Source organism: Pygocentrus nattereri, chromosome 21, assembly GCF_015220715.1.
Source record: "Pygocentrus nattereri isolate fPygNat1 chromosome 21, fPygNat1.pri, whole genome shotgun sequence".
Taxonomy (NCBI): Eukaryota; Metazoa; Chordata; class Actinopteri; order Characiformes; family Serrasalmidae; genus Pygocentrus; species Pygocentrus nattereri.
This window is the reverse complement of record NC_051231.1, coordinates 11,460,704-11,477,643: the sequence shown is the minus strand read 5'-3', so window position 1 is coordinate 11,477,643 and position 16,940 is coordinate 11,460,704. Positions and strand designations below refer to the sequence as shown.

Genomic DNA, 16,940 nt, shown 5'->3' with positions numbered 1-16,940 from the left:
ACTGAATTTAGTTTTAAGTCTAGCGGAAAAATTGTAAATGCAGAGCAACACCAATGTCTTTTTATACTGAAAATTACTACCTTTCATTCAGGACGAAAAGGCCTGAGCATCAAGCTACAGCAGCTTTTCTCTGTAATCAGTTCATCTTGTAGTTTTTAACAATTAAATGTGATCAACAGACTTGCATTAGTACTGCCAACTTTTACTTTCTCCTTATTTAGTGTTTTGGCCATCATTTAAACACATTTACATAATTTTAATTTACAAGCCTTGAACCTTCTAGGATGAAGTGGCATGAACCAGATTTTTTTCTCTTCAAAAAAATATATAGAAATTCATTTCTTAAAGCTCATTTTTTAAATCTTAATGTAATCTGTCATTTTTGAGAGGAGCTGTATGGAGGCATGATTGATATTTTCAGATGAGGTCTGAGCCACACAGAAGTGTAAATTGTAGCCAAGCTCCCTTTATAATAAGGGTCTGATCAGATTTCATTGTGGGGATTTTTTCACTTTTCATGCACATTTCATCTCCAGCATCCAGTTTCTGCCACTAAATGCTGCTGAAGTATTAAAGCACAAGGCCTTGTTTCACCCACCTCCTTAAATTTTGAGCTTATGAGAGCTGATCAGAGCTAATGCTATTTGCGTGAAGTCTTATGCTGCTGCTCTGTTCATTTGTTGATGTTCATGATGCACGTGGATCATTCATGTGGCGTTATTATAACGTTATTATACGTGCCCATGACACCCCGGTTTCAAGACTTTGGGGAGTGAAAGACATGAGTCACTCAGACAAATGTGACAAAAATTAAGGCAGGAAGGTGAGATCTGAGGGGAAAACTGAACTGAGGAATCAGGCTTGCACAATATATAAACTAACCTTTCCAACCTTTGGATGAAAACAGTTTGTGATGGTTTTCAAGGGAGAAAAAAAAAATCCTTGTACTGGGTGAACACCACCTGGGTGCTCCACTGATAATACAGTAAGGCAAGATTGCACAGTCAATTAATTTTGCCTTACATAAATAAAAGCTAAAGACAAAGTGCTCAAGAATGAAAAGCAATAAAAATAAGTCCTAAAAAGATGAAGCACAACAGCTCTAAAAACAAAACAGGTAATAAAAAGTACAAGAAACTGAACATTTGTTTATTAAAGCTAAAGTGTATAATAATGTGCAAGTCTGAAAGTTAAATTAGAAACACAAGATCAAATTTTTCAACTTGGACTGAGTAATTGCCACCATAACGTCACTCATGAATTCCTAAGCGTGCTATTCCATGGTTTTCATTTTAATTTGTTCAAGTACTGATGTTGGATGGTCAGTTCTGAGTCACTCCAACTCATCCCAGAGGTACTGAATAGAGCTCCATCACTCCAGAAAACACAATTCTGCTCCACAGCTCAATGCTGGGGGGCTTTATACCCCTCCAGCCCATGCTTGGCATTGGACATTGTGACTTTTTATTTCATTTTTTCCCCTGAGGTCCACAGAAAACATTTGTGATTTTATGCATAAAAAGAGTTAATTTGTTTTTTACATGACCATTTCCCAGCCCTTAATCCCTTAGTATGGGCTGGTAGTAAATGTTATGTTTTGAAACAGTTTTCATGCTTCATAAAGCTCTTATTTGGAAATGAAATAGGAAAATTACTTGTTACATAATATACTGTCTATAAAGTAAGTTTGTCCACTAATTAGAAGGGCTGTCTGGATACTTTAACAACTACACACTGGTTTCTCAACCTTTAAGCCCTATGTCACAACAGGTCACATGATGATATTTTTGCTTTGCCTTTTGAAGAGAAAATAGACGTAAATACCCTCCATGATCATGTGAATCTATGTATTTAGTAATAGATGACTCTGCTGTACTAATACACGGTCATTCGCTGAGGATTACGAGCATGCAGCCTTGGCCTACTGCTTCTAAAATCCAACTGTTCCACACTTTATTCATGACTCTTCATGTGTTCTTGCAGCAAGCTAATTCATTTAATTTGCTTCCGCCTTTTTTTGGGCACTTCAGGTCAGCCTATACTGCATTGTGTTATGGGAAATTGATTACATCATGGGAAGTTCGGCAGAGGATTGGGTTGTGTAATCCATGAGATTTCATGTGAAATGTTTGGTTTGGTTGGCTCTCAGAGACACAAATGTAGCAATATAACTGAAAAACTGACCATTAAGTTTGGGATTCTAGAGCTAATTCATATGAACAATTTCTGGCTGTACTAAATTAAAAACACATCTGACGCTTGTAAATGACATTCCATATTCCTTATTTGAAGCTTGTTAAAGACTTCAACATTTATTTTAGGATGTATCAGTTTTACAGTGATTCTTTTAGCACAGTGGTCTGCCATAGAGCTGCCGCCGCTGTTTTCCATTTCTAACAGCTGACTGGTTAGACTACAGCTCTTTTACAATTAGTGACGTATCCACAACATAGTCTACAGAGACATTTTCCCTTATAAAGTTCATCACATTGTAAATCCAAACATGACTGGTTGATTTGTCTATCGCATCCTAATTATGTTAGTAGCTCATCTGTCACTTTAGGCCTTCAGCTCAGTTCCTGAAGTCCTAGCCAATGGGAGAGTTCACTTGGCAGTATCTAGGTAAATACTACAGAGAAAAGAAAATGCAGTGTAGTTAGGATACTGCTGCGAGTTATTTTCTTATCTGTAGTTAATGGATAAGACTGTGAACTTAAGAACTGTCCTAACTGAAGCTGTGTCATGGATAAGTTACGGGACTAATGCTGTACATGAACAATTCCAATTTTCAAGTGCACAAATAGACTTAAAAATATCGGTGAAGAATCGCCATATTAATCTTTGCGCTTCTAGGCAGCAGATCGAGAACAAAAAGTCAGTGATATCGCCCATCTCTCTTCCCACCCGTATTCCGACAACACCCGCCTCCTGTACTTAATGATTGGCTGTTTAAACGATGGAGTGAAGTGAGTGTGTCATCAGGGTAGGACTCAGAGCCAACCGTAGTGCAGTGGGGGCGGGGTTTGTCGGAATACAGGTGGTAAAAAATCGCCAGTGTCCCTGTGACGGTTGGGCGTGGAATCCATTCTTATATTACATAAGCAGCACTGCGTTAGCTGAAGTTCCATTAGAAGCTGAAGGAAAGACCTCGCCTCAGTTCCAGCCATGGCGACAACTCTCCCTGTCCTTCTCCTTTTGAGTGGGTTACTCTTTATGGTTGCATCTGGTGAGTACAAGAGGTTTTAAATATGCTTTATGTCGACATATATCCTGAATATCCAAGCAAGCTTTGTGCTTTCTGTCCTAGCGCTCGCGCAATTCTGAAATAACGTTCGTCTGACAAAAAGCCGTGTTTGTTGATAGCAAACATGCTGAGCGTATGGCGTAATGCGTTGCTGACAAAACTGACAGGATTTCTCGTTTGATTTTACATTTTACCATTTTTTATTAATTATACGTTGAAGTTAAATGTATAAATGTTTATTTTTGTGTTTGGAAGCTTGTAAACAAGTCAGTTTCTTTCCTCCAGACGTTAACCTAGCTAACCTAGCTAAGCGCCTGCTCTGTGGGCTCTGCAGGTTTCTTTTTCCTTCGTCCTCTTCTTTTCTCCTCAGGATGGGAGCATTAGTAACGTTAGCTAAATCTTATTTAAGCTAGGCTGTAGTTAAAAAGCTTTTTTGGGGGGATAATAATGGAATTACTCTGTATATTAGAGCAAGCTAATAATGATAAAATAATTAGGCTGGTTTAAGTCAGAACAGTCAGTTCAGTCTCTACGGCAACGTTACGCTTCAAATTGATCTTCGCCTGAGCTTTCTAGTTTTCTGTTAAAATATTTTAGTATTCAGCAGTGGATAGCTTAAATCAATACTGCAGTAAACGTATTCTTACTTCGATCGAATAACTTTTTAGCAGATAAAAAACTGCTGAAAGGAGAAAGCCACCGATTTTTCTAAATTTGTCCATAATTAAGTGGTTAAAATGTAAACAGCCACTCAGGGTGGTTTGGTGTGAAATGCTCCGTTCTAGCAAAACCTAAAGTCAGAAATGTTCACACTGGTGGTGATAGGAACCAGACGTCTCCCTCTAAAAGCTCCCTCAGAAAGTTCTTACACGAAATGGTATGAATATGCAGCCTGCTGTCCGAGTCAAAGGGCCTCATTCACCAACTGTTCTTAAGAAGAAATTTCTTCTTAAAACCCACTTCAGCAGTTTTCAGACATTTTCCAATGTTTTCTTATTTGGGATTTGTTCTTAGGTAAGAACAGAATCTACACACAGTCAAGAGCACGAAGGTGCAAACAGTTCTGCAGTTTAAGAACATGTCATAAATCAGATGTAGACTATATCAGATTAGGACCTTTCTCAAGAACAAACTTAAGAAAAAACTTATCTTAAGATAAGAATATCATAGGATGATATTCACAAATTAATTCATTGTTTTTACTAAAGTTCTGAGTTAAGGATTTGGCCTAAAACACGTTCATGGCAGAAGGGTACATGTGGGCTGTATGAGGCAAAACTGTTATTTTTCCAGATTCAACAATGTTTTACCAGAATCAACATCACATTTTTAAAAATTCAGAAGATGTGTGTAGGTTCACTGGTTGTTTTGGAAAGTAAACAAAATGGCTATATCTGCATTGTAGACAGCGTGACCCCCGGTTCATGTCACCACCGCTGTAAAGAACTGAGTCAGTATGTTTCTTTACAACTAATTATTTCAAGTCAAACCTCTCTGAATTACTTTGTTTACACTTCAATGACAAAATTATACAGAAATTTAAAAAAATCAGTGAGTTCCCCTTTAAGCACTAAATAACTTCCTAGAACTGAATCTTCTCAGTACACGTAAATGTGATTTTTGCTTGAGCTTACTTTCTTTAAATACTTCTCGTATGCAGAAGTGGATCTGTGTCTGTCACCTTAGAAAACAGGAGCTGCCAAAGTCAGAGGTCTGAGTAATCGCAAAGCAGTTCGGTGTAGCAGAATGAACTCAATTAAACGTTGAAGAGCACAAAGTAGATTACTTTCCTCTCTAACATGCATAAATAGAAGTAAAAGTATCCTTTCAAAATACTCAAAGTAGTATCGATCAAGTATGTACTTAAATACCTGTAACTAGTTACTTACTGTCCGCCTCTGCTCACGTTTAACTTTTCTACTCAATTTCTGATAACTCACAGTGGATCTGTTTTCACTGTTTTAAAAACCTTCACTGATAAAAAATAAATGTTCCTAAATGGTTCTTGGCATTGACATGCAGTTCTAAGAAAACCTTTTGCTTGGTGTAGAACCGCTACAGTGTGGAAGTTCTTCAAACTTTAAAATTGTTCTTCATGCTCATTCACATCTCATTCACTGTTAGGGTTTTTGAGCAGCCAGTGGTTCTTGCTCACGCTTTTGGGAACATTTTTCTAATGAGTCTTGGTTCCTTGGCTCTTCCTTCTACTTTTGACTCTTCTTGATGGTTTTTCCTCATGTTCTTAGAAGTTTCTCCTTTCGACTCTTGGTTCATCTTGCTGGTTCTTCCTTATACTCTTGGAGTTGTTCCTTCTGAGTCTTGGTTCCTCTAAGTAACCTGGTTTCTGTCTAGCTGTCAAGAAAATTTTAAGGAAATAAGTGCAATGTCTTACTTTCTCCATCAAATTTGTGCAAGGGAATATAACTCTAAACTCTTGAGAAATTTATTATACAGAGAAATCTTTAATGCTGGGCAACTTTCCTTTGTTGTTTTTTATATTTATATTTATAATTATATTTTATGGCTGTAAAATAGACTTTCACATCATGAAAGTGCAAAGATGAAATGCACTGTCAGCAAAATGGCTAAAGCTCAGCTGTGGGCACCTTATCTGTATTATGTTTTTTTCCCTTTTGATAAGATAATGGTATGTTTTAATTCCTTCACCAGTCCACTGGTAACTGCCGCCTTCTGTCATGTTTGTTATCTACAGCAGGGCATAACAATCACCTGATTGGTCATATGACTTTATTCCATTTACGTATGTGTTATCAATTTGGAGTCTGTTTTCCATTGTAATTTATTTCTTTTTTATCAGCAAATGTAGTACTTTGTTTAGTCTTTATTTGATACTTACTGTTTCCATCAAGTCAGTTTAACTCCGTCTATAAAAATATATGTAAAAGCATGTGGATGGAAACACAGCTAGTGTTTTGTCCTTATGTTCAATTGCCATTGCTGCACTTTCTGTAAAACTGCTCTGAGACTGGATATGTTGTAAGAATTGCTATACAAGTAAAATTTAACTGAACTGCATGAATTATTTTTTTTTCTAGATAAAGACTGTGACAGCTACTACACCCCCAGTGGGGGATACAGAAAGTCCCAGGATTGCGGCTATTTACAGTACTGTTGTGGTTCCTGCAGTAACAGATACTGCTGTTCTAACCCCTACATGAAGCTGGACGACGACCTCTGCTTGTAAGAAATTTAAATCTGATTTTAACAAAAATATTAACCATGTAACCATTGCTTAGTGCCTGGCGGTATTCATATAATTCAATATGACAACATTTCTGCATATATCACAGACTCAGATAATTTTTAAGTTCACATTAATAGAGTTAATTAACTCCTGATCGCTGCCATCCTGTGCTAAAATAATGTTTTAGAAACCTGATGAAGCTTGTTTTACCACATACTTTATAGTTAATGTATAATTAGGTACTAATTGCACAGAATACATTTGGAAAAATTCTAATTCATATAGTCAGCCTTGTTTTCAAGCTATGAATTCAAAGTGTACAATTAACATAGCATATTAACCTTTTTATTGCAAATGGGGGCCTTAATTTGGCTGTGTTTTGCTTTCCACCCCATCACATCTTATTTAGCTGTATAAATATACTGTCGCATTAAGTAAGATGGTGAAGAGGATTTGAGGAGATGGGTTCAGAAGCTGGTAAATTTTGCTTCTGTAAAACATTGATAGTTTTGACATGGTTCATTAAGCATAACAGAAAGGTTTTTGGTATTCTTTTATTTTTTTTCAATAATCAGACAAATTTTGTAATTATGAAAACCATGAACTACATTAATGTTAGATGGTCTGAGCTCCATCACAAGCTCAATTTTCTAGTACTGTAATTCCCATTGTTATTTGGCACAAAAATTGGTTAGGTGGGAAGATCAATTTTGATTTCATGACATGAAAAAGGTTCAAATCACCCGTCTCCTGAAATGACTCATCTGTCAGACATCACTAATAAAATGGCAAAAATTGAAATGCATTATCACAATGTACCTCACAGATGATGTTATATCACTCAGCATTAGCATTGTCTACTTTATCATTGTGTTGGATAAAGTTATTATGGAAATAATTTTTAAATCAGCTTTAAAAGATTGTTTTTTTTTTAAAGTAAGTAACTTTCTGTGTGGGAGTCATTATATAGCACCAGTAAGCAAAATGATCACCATTAGTTCTCTTTACTTAAACCCATAGATTAGAAGAGTATAACTTCTTGTAAGCTTTAATCCGTTACTCAACACCTGCTTTAATCTACCTAGTCGTCTGTATCGGCAGACATGTTTTAGCACACATTCTGTGGTCCCTGTTTGGAAACTTGCCTGCACATTCTCCACAGCTTTGCAGAACGCAGCCCCCTAAAAGTGACACTATTTCCTTACAGCGTTTCCTGTAGACCTGTCACATAGGTGACCACTGCTTTCTTTTCTGAGAATTTCTGATATTGCTTTTGTTTTTAGAGATAAAAGAAGAAATTTTCCCTTTAGAAACCACTGACTGCCTGGCTCCCTGCCAATTTGGCTCCACCAGTTTTTTAAAATCGTAGTGTTGTATTGCAGTAGCTGTAAGTGAAAACCTGTCAAATAATTTTCAAAACCGTCAGTAGCAACGCGAAAAATCAGGCATCACATGTAGCAGTTCATGTTACATGTAAGCAGTGACTTACAAGAAGACTTACTGAAACATCACAAATTTTTATTGTTTATTATTAAGCCAAACATTTACACAATACTAATGCAAGTAAACTACAATGGAAAACCAAGTAACAAAAAGGCACCATATGCCAAAATGATTAAAGTACTATGTGCAATTGTAAAGGAAGGGTTGCTTATTATTATCAGTTAACAAATCCTTTAAAATGGGGCAGCATGGTGGCGTGGTGGGTGGCGCTGTCGCCTCACAGCAAGGAGTCCCCAGCCCCAGCAACCATGGTCCTCTCTGTGTGGAGTTTGCATGTTCTCCCCACGTCTGCATGGGTTTCCTCCAGGTTCCTTCCACAGTCCAAAGACATGCAGTCAGGCCGTTTGGACACGCTAAATTGTCCCTTGGTGTGAGTGTGTCTGTCTGTTTGCCCTGCGATGGACTGGCGACCTGTCCAGGGTGTATCCTGCCTTTCGCCCAATGACAGCTGGGATAGGCTCCAGCACCCCCATGACCCCGAAGGAGATGTGTGTGTGTGTGTGTGTGTGTGTGTGTGTATATGTGTGTGTGTGTATATGTGTGTGTGTGTATATATGTGTGTGTGTGTGTGTGTGTGTGTGTGTGTGTGTGTGTGTGTGTGTGTGTGTGTGAAATCCTTTTAATACTAATTTTATACTCTTTGATCAGTTGGAAATGAATCACAGATAAACCTGTGATCTGATAAACTGAATTTATGACAGGCCATTCAAATGTTATAATCAACCAGATAAGATTTACAGGACACTAAATGAACCTGAGTTTTATTGTTGAATTTGGCAAAAATGTTCTATAAAACAAGGCCAAATCATTTAGGGATGCATTATTTTTGTTGCAGGAAATTGGCAGTGTTTCAGTGTAGACAGCTCCAGTCATGCTAAGATAAATGTGTGAAATTTGGTGCCACGCCAAAGTTTCCATGTTGTACATGATAATGAAACCTAGTCTGGAACGTTGCGGTGACTGCTTTGACCCCTTTCAGATCTTCAGGCTTACAGCGCAGCTTTAAATAAAATAGCTGAATGGGGCAGCACATATTAGTATTTATTGCCTTGCAAGATGCCAGGAAAAGTACAAAAATGTTTGCTTTTTTTAGGGTGGGGGTGGGGGTGTCATGCAGTGGTTCACTACACAGAGTTGCTGCACAGACCTCTTTTTATTCTATTGAGTTTTTAGTTGTGTACAGCAAGCAACTAGTTGAAAAAAAAATCAGACATATTTAGTGTAAACTAATTTTATTGTATGTTTTTTAGCTTGCCTTTTTTGCATACTGTTTTCTTAAGATTAATTATCTGTAAGAGTACTTAAAAAAACATGAGGTATTTATTTTGAATTAAATGCTAAAGGGTTATATTTAAGGCTGTAAGTTTAAAAGTAAAATTTGCAACTGTCAAACTGTCTAAACTCTTTCATGCAGCTCAGTTAAAGGAAACATAAAGCTCAAGGCAAAAATTGACTTTTTGTTTTATGTAATCTCTAGTCGTTTGGACCATGATTTCTTTATGTGAAATTAATATGATTTTTATGGTTATATTTAGGCAAGATTTACATCAGTTTGAACAAGCTAAAGTATTAACATCCATGAAATCAAGGTAAAACACTCTCACTCTGTATGATGCACTGGTTGCAATTTGGGTATTAAAAGTTTTTCTTTGGATGCTAGATAATTATTTCAAATATATTGCTTTAAGAAGAAATGATGCTGAGTCAAAGATGAATCATTGACAATGTGTTGGTAAAAAGTCATGAATCCAGTCTGTAATCTTTGGTGTTTTTTTTTATGTTTTTGTTCTTTATTTCAGCAAATCTGTTAACCCCATCACCATTGGCTCTGCTATAGCCGGTGTGATGACCATCGTCATCTTTTTCCTACTGTGCTGTCTCTGCCCATGCTGCTGCTTGTACAAAATGTGTGTGAAACCCAGGCGTAAGTCTACATTTTGTGCATTTCAGTCAAGTAATGGCTATAACAATTGAGGGCTCTTGAGTCACTGCTCAGAGAGCCTGGATTATTCTTCCAACACACATAAAACAAATAAAAATCCATGCATCTGTTAGTTGTTTGGTCCAAAGTGTGTTGAATTAAAAGTGTTGCTGAGTTAAAAAAACACAAGCCTTAAAAAAGGCTACCAGAGGCCCACTGAGGACTTTTTCAAGAAATTGATGTATATGGGGATGCACGTACATGAAAATCCTTAAATTCAATAATTACATATTTGCTGTGAAGATCTGTTCTGTTACCTGCATCTTACTTACAATGGGTGGAGAACTGATCATGGAGGGTTGTATAATTTGGTGATTTTTCTGCTCAAACATCCAATTTAAGTCCTCAGTTAATTGCCAGGTTTAATTGGTGGTTTTGAGCAGGGAAAACGGCAAACTATACTGGACCTCAGTTTCCCACTCCTGACATAAAACATGCTGTCGTTGTGCATAAACATGTGAGCATCTGCTGATTTAAAAAAAAAAAAGCTAAATCCAATAATTCCAAGCAAAATTATTATCCTATTAAACTTAAAGTTTGATTTTAATAGAGTTTATTAATTGAGTTAATAATGATTTCAGTTCCTAATTTTTTAGTTACACTGGTCAGTGTTCCCTCTTTATCAAGTCAGGATTTTTATGGTATGTTGATTGTCATAAAACACCTCTGCTGATTATAAAATTGTGTTCAAAAGAAGTTACTAGTATTATTGGATTAATATTAAAACTCCTGTTTTAATTATACTACCACTTTTAAATTTGCTGTAAAATGTTGCTGTTGGAAAGTCAACTATGTGTATTGGCCTTCTCCTGAAATTATCTTGGTCTAGGCCTACATTTTTTTTCTGGGCTGCCTGAAGGTTTGCCTAAATTCAAGAAAGTGAAGGAACTTGCTGTGGGATTCCCCACCCAGCCTGACTCACACTTTCCAAGACAGCCTCGCAAGGAGTTGAAGCATAGCAGTCATGCAGGAAGTGGTCACATATTTGTTCATAAAAAGTCAAGCTGGGGGCTATTGGCACACTCTGAGCTGGAGCTGGAACATGGAGGCGTATCATAAGAACAGTCACAAGGTGATGGGTGTATAACTTTTGGCTCTCACACTTTTTGGGGAGTCTGTTTTGTATGCTCAAGTTGTTTCTGCACCTTTTTTTCAGCCTTGTTTCATTGCCCCAAAGTAAAAGGGCCTAGGTCTTTTTTTGGTCAGTTGTATTTCTTCCTTTGAAGTCCAAAACAAAAACAGTTGTCATTCATTTTACATGACCTTTCTACAGTCTCTTCATCCAATATCATAAAACAGGCTGTTTTTGTCCCTGTATCTCTAAGATTAATATATGGCTAAGCTAAACTGTTGTAGACTGAATAGGTGGATATACTATATGTAAATGTGACATCATGAAAACACAAAATTTAAGTAGCCTGTTTTTGCAGCTTGTTTACATGCTGCATTTAACTCCTTTATTGAAAAAATAATGCAAGGATGTTTTTTCCATAATATGTGCATTAAGAGATGAACACTTATCTCTGGGTATAGAGCTTTCAAGAATTCACCACAAACAAAAAAAATCTTTCTAGTTTAGTCCATAAAATATGAGCCTAATTGGCTAGAATATGAGCTTCACCTTCTGGCGCAAAAGCATTGTGTATCCACACCTGAACTTTCATTATCGTTTTATGGTGAAACATTTGCTAGTTGTGGAGCTGCTTGCCTTTCTAGGTTTCGATCAAGCCAGTGTTTTGTCTTGGTTGTCTTTTCTTGCCTTATGATTTTTTTGACCAAAGCATATTCCACATTTTTAGAGGTTTGGCACTGTAATGCTGGACATTTCAAGGTGTGCTTACAAATCTACACTTTGTCTCTGTGGTATTCAGACATTACATCAGCTATTTTAAGGTGCGCCAGTTATATAATCTCCATAGTAAAGCATTGGCCAATAGAATGGGATGCTCTGAAGCAGCCACACATGAGCCTAATGCCATCAAGCATGGCTAGAGAGGTATAAAGCCCCCAGCATTGGGCTGTGGAGTAGTGGAATTGTGTCATCTGAAGTACTTGACCTTACTAATGCTCTATTGGCTGAATGCAATCACTTCCCCACAGCAATGGCCCAGCTTTTAGTGTAAATCCTTTTCAAAAGAGTAGAGGCTGTTATGGCAGCAAACTCCCTATTAATCAGAAGAAACTTGCCATGTAGTAAGTCACAATAATACATTCAGTTTTAGATTGCGCTCCTATTTATTTAGCACAAGAAGACAGAATGTAAAGAATGTGTTCCCTCCCACCTCACAAGTGTACTTAGCAGTTAGGGTGACATGGAACCTGTTTCAACAGACCTTAAACCTCATACCAGTAGAGCGCTGCTACCAGAACACTCAGAATTCACCCTCTGCATTTTTTTATCTTCTTAATTGTTCACACAGCGGTGGTGACGACTACCACTCACACTACAGTGTTAAGCACGCAGTATCCTCAGCAGCAGCCTTTAAACCCTGGAGCTCAGTATCCAGCATACCAGCAAATTCCAGCACAGCCGGGCTATAGTGCTCAGCCAGGGTACGAAGGACAGCCCATGCCCATGCCTGCAGCACCATATCAGGGGCAGCCGTATGCACCAGGACCCCCTCCCCCATACCATGAGAGTGGTAAGGAACATATCTATTAAGAACCTTTTGACCTTATGGCTGCATGTAATCATCCTTGACATCTGCCTTTTGTTTTTAGCAGTGTGTAAATTGCATTCACTGCTGTTGGAAGAAAACCTTGTATCTCCATATTTGTCTTTTTTCAGTTTTTGACATATTTTGAGAATGCCTGTTGCTCTTTACGTTGTATGCGAATTTCATGATGAATGGACCAAAAGAAATGAAGACGTCTGGTTCCACTGACTTACATTAAAAGTAGAGTATGTTTTTTCCTTCTCCTGTAAAGTGGCCGTTTTGGAGATACAAGGTTTTCTTCTGACAACAGCGATATATAAATCCTCATATATTTGCCTCCAGCTGTATTGAGTATTTTTATAAAGAGTAGTATGTCATAAAGGGTTAGAAACTACATAAGCCAGTGTACTTGAGATGACTCGACACAGTTTGAGGCAAGTGTATGATGACTATAGTCTACCACAAAGCCACATACACATACATTGAAACCTAAAAATTCAACATATTCTGTGACTCCCTACAGCTTTGTCAAACTAGTTTTCCCAAGAGGATGAACAGGGATGTACTGAGTTTTAAAACCTTCACATGTTTTATCCATGACAAAGCCAGCATCAGATGTTTCCTTGTTTAGAGAAGGAGGATGCAGATGAATTCTATGATTCAGTTACCTACTGGGAGATAATAGAGTTTTCACCACAATTAGTTAATGACTGTAAACTGTAATGAGATTTCGCTTTGCCAGGTCATTGATCTAGCCATTTCACAGGCTCTATTTTTTCATAAATAATTGATCATTCTGCTGTGACTTAGAGGTGAATCGTGTTAGATTATGACCTTCCTTTGTTACCCTGTGAAAGGACGCTATGGTGAGGTGTAGGTTTTTTTATTTTTACTCGAAAATTGGGGGTGATGCATATGAGGTAAGATGAAAGCAGATGGCATGAATAAAAAGATAAAATATGAAAAGGTAGTTACCATTATTTTTAGCGTATCTTAGTCCTATATAGTGTAATACTGCTGTTTTACGGGTGCTTTCAGACAATCCTATTTAACTTATAAAATCTAAAGAACTGTCACACCACCAGTAGCTACCAGTTGTTTGTTCATGTGATAAATCGAGCATCTGAACACAAATTGTATTTCTGATAGAATGTTCTAATGACAGCTTGGTCTACAGTACTTTGTTCATGTCTTGTCATACTGTTGGGTCCAAGAGTCTGAGACCACATCAATTTAATAAGAAATATTCAAGATTTTGTCACTATTCAAATGTAACCAGATTTAAGACACTGACCAAATCCTTATCTCTGTTCCATTGAAGCTTTTTTGCCTCTTGGGGTTGTTTTTTCAGATTAGGTTTATTAAGACCCTCAATGTGTACCCTAGCATAGTACAGCCAGGACAGGCTTGTTAGTACACTGATACGCTGTGCAGGACAGCAACACGTCAGGACCAGATTTGAAAAAGGCTGCTGTAAATGTCAGTTATAGCCTAACTATTGTATTTCCTTCTTTGTGTGCCCAGGATATCCTGCTCCATATAGCCAGGCTGCGTATGATGGTGGCCAGCCTCCATATCCTCTCCAACCACCAACCCAGCCAGGCTACGCTCACCCAACCCCTCTGACAGACTACAGTGCGACTCAGCCAGCATACAATCCTGCCTATGTTGATCCACCAAAGACCGGATACTAAACCACAGCTGTCTTGACGCCAGACTTTGCTGGATCACAAACGCCTTCATACTTTCACTTTGGGTTTGCTTAAAGAATTTCTATATGTTCTATATTTACCAGGAACACAGTCTTGGGTACACATTGGGGTGGATTTTCCTTTTTTTCCCCTCCCCCAACCACTTGCAATTCCTCTTGTGGTCCAGTGCTTTTTAAGACGCACTCCATAGTCTGTCCAAGACTCCAAGCCATACTCAGCTTTTTGTTTTTGGGAGTAAAAAGGGAATATTTGTTGTCTGGATTTTTTTTGTTACTATCTGTTTATTTGTTTGGGTTGTTTTAACCACAAATCGGCTTACGCCAGTGGAATCATGTGAATACCACATTCGGAAGCGTGAGTATGGCCTTCTAAAGTTGAAATATTTTTATAGTTTTTGGCTGCGCCACGTTCCAGAGTAAATCAAGACACTGAGCTTCTGTGGAGTGGCACTGAGGCCTACAGTAGGGAGCTGAATTTTTAGGCCTGCCTTGTGCCACTGGGCATCCATGGGCATTGTCTTTGAGGTTAGCTACATTCTGAATTGCTCATTACATAAACAGTGCACTATATAGTGTTAGAAGTTATGCAATGTTATTTGAATTCTCAGTGATGACAGTCTTTATATGGTCAGTCTCCAGTCAGTTCACTTTAAAGCAAATGTTATGTCGCAAGTAGAGAAGGACTTATGTGCACCATTCTGGACAATTAGTGACCCCCTCCAAGCATGTCGAGCCCCCTAGTGATTTTGTGTGGGTACTGTTCTGAAGTTCCACCCTGCTGTCATATAACACAGTTGTTTATGGGCAGGCATGTGCATGTCTATTCTATACTTCAGCTTGCTTGGCTAATCGCTGCAGCTAAGTTGTTGCTGTTATGTGTATGGGTGTGTTCAGGTTTTCATTAAGGTGTAAGTGTTGATCTAGGCTTCTGTTTACGTTAAGGCACAGATTTTTGGATTCTTAGATGTATTTTTTCCATTTATTTATATATATATGTAGCTATAAATCCTAGATCTACTGAATTTCTACATTAGGAAGTAGTAGCAACAGCTTCAAGTGCACTTCTAGCCTCACATGAGAGATTTTGCTGCAACTCAGATTAGCAAAACTGGCAAACAACAACTGAGGGTTTAGAAAACAAACTTGGAAAGCGGTCTTTTTGTGGAGTGATCAGAACCTGCTGATTAGACTCGATTTGTGGTAATCCTCCTTAGCAGAGTATGTTTTTTGCGCTTGAAAAAGATTTTTGTGTTGAAATGTGGTTGAGTAGGTGGTTTACAGGTGATCACTGTCGAAGTTCCAGTGCACAAGCATCAAAAATGTGCTGATTTCCTTAACTGCATTTTGATGTTCTTTGATTGTGACATTGGTTCGCGAAAAATGGGAGAACATTGTTTATCACTGCTGCATTGCAGCACTGATGCAGTAAACCAGAAGCTTTGTTTATACCCCCAACAGATATTGTAAGAAACCACAGGTTAACAATTTTTTTGTTCGTCACAAGCTCTACTACAAATAGTGACGTTAGTGCGTATAAAATGTGCATTTCTTTCAAAGCTCTATTCTGCCTTATTCAGGTTGTGGACACATCTGTGAATGTTTTTTCTGACCTCTCAGTATTTGTGTTAATGGGAAAGAAAAACATCAAGAATATGCCTTATTTCTCACATTATGCAGTCATGGTCTGGGTGATTAAAAGTAAACCAGCCATTATATCCAATGTAAAATAAAAGGGGATGCCAACAAATTTCTCATTTATATGTTATGTCTTGCCTTTGTGTGATGGAATCGTCATGTAAGTTTGACAGTCAAAGCCGCAGACTCTGGTGGGTGACAGAGTCAAGTGAACTGTTTGCTTTTCCGTTAGGTTGATCATTGTGTTCAGCCCTTTTCAGGGCCCATACTAAAAGGGGGAATTCCACCATTGTTCTACTGGTGGTTTTGACATGTATTGCATGAAAATAATGCTTTTCATGAGCGTTGCCCCCTGCCTCAACAAATCGCTTTCAGTTTCAAAACCCCCTACTTTCCAAAGCCACCCTCAAGTGGAATCTTATATTGACGTGATCTGTTACTCAGGGTTTTTTTTTTTTTTTTTTTTTTTTAAATTACATTAACTTGTGTACTATACACTCATCACAACATTTGGGTTTTATGTTTTGGCCTAAATGAATAAGCATTTAAATAAAAACGTTTAGTTTACCATTGCGTACACCTAATTTTGTGCAACTTTAAAAACTGGATGCATTTTTTTTTTATTGAAAAAAAATGTACAGTGCCCATATGTTGTATTTCCCCTTGAAGGATTGTACAGTTTAAGTGCATCTCAGAACGTGCCATAATTCCCTTAAATCTGATGAGGTATTTCTAAAATTTCAAATGTGTTAATCATGAGGCCTTTTTAGTTCTGATCTTCTCACAGTCATCATACTCCTGAAATGCTTGCTGGTTTTACCCTTCAATCTGATATTCTTCCCTCATTTCTTGTTGGGAAAGCCTTTTCCAGAAGAGTTTTGTATGTACTTTGTATACATAAAAATGTATAAAATTTACTGATATTCAACTTTTACCTGTTTATGAAATCATCTTAGCAGCAAGACAAATCTGTGCATGTTACCAGTACATTAAGCAAGTCTGAA

At 37.7% G+C, this 16,940-nt stretch overlaps 1 protein-coding gene across 2 annotated transcripts; it reads left to right on the top strand.

Moving 5' to 3' along the window:
- The first annotated feature begins 3,081 nt into the window (after window positions 1-3,081).
- Window positions 3,082-16,864, top strand: si:dkey-42i9.6 (uncharacterized protein LOC558619 homolog). Of its 2 annotated transcripts, XM_017704796.2 has the most exons (6): window positions 3,082-3,226; window positions 6,301-6,445; window positions 9,488-9,541; window positions 9,752-9,876; window positions 12,354-12,575; window positions 14,115-16,864. In XM_017704796.2, the coding sequence occupies exons 1-6, from the start codon at window positions 3,166-3,168 to the stop codon at window positions 14,282-14,284; spliced, it is 777 nt and encodes a 258-aa protein (XP_017560285.1). In that variant the 5' UTR covers window positions 3,082-3,165; the 3' UTR covers window positions 14,285-16,864. The 2 variants fall into 2 exon arrangements, with proteins under 2 accessions (XP_017560285.1, XP_017560286.1); XM_017704797.2 differs by lacking the exon at window positions 9,488-9,541.
- Window positions 16,865-16,940: the final 76 nt, after the last annotated feature.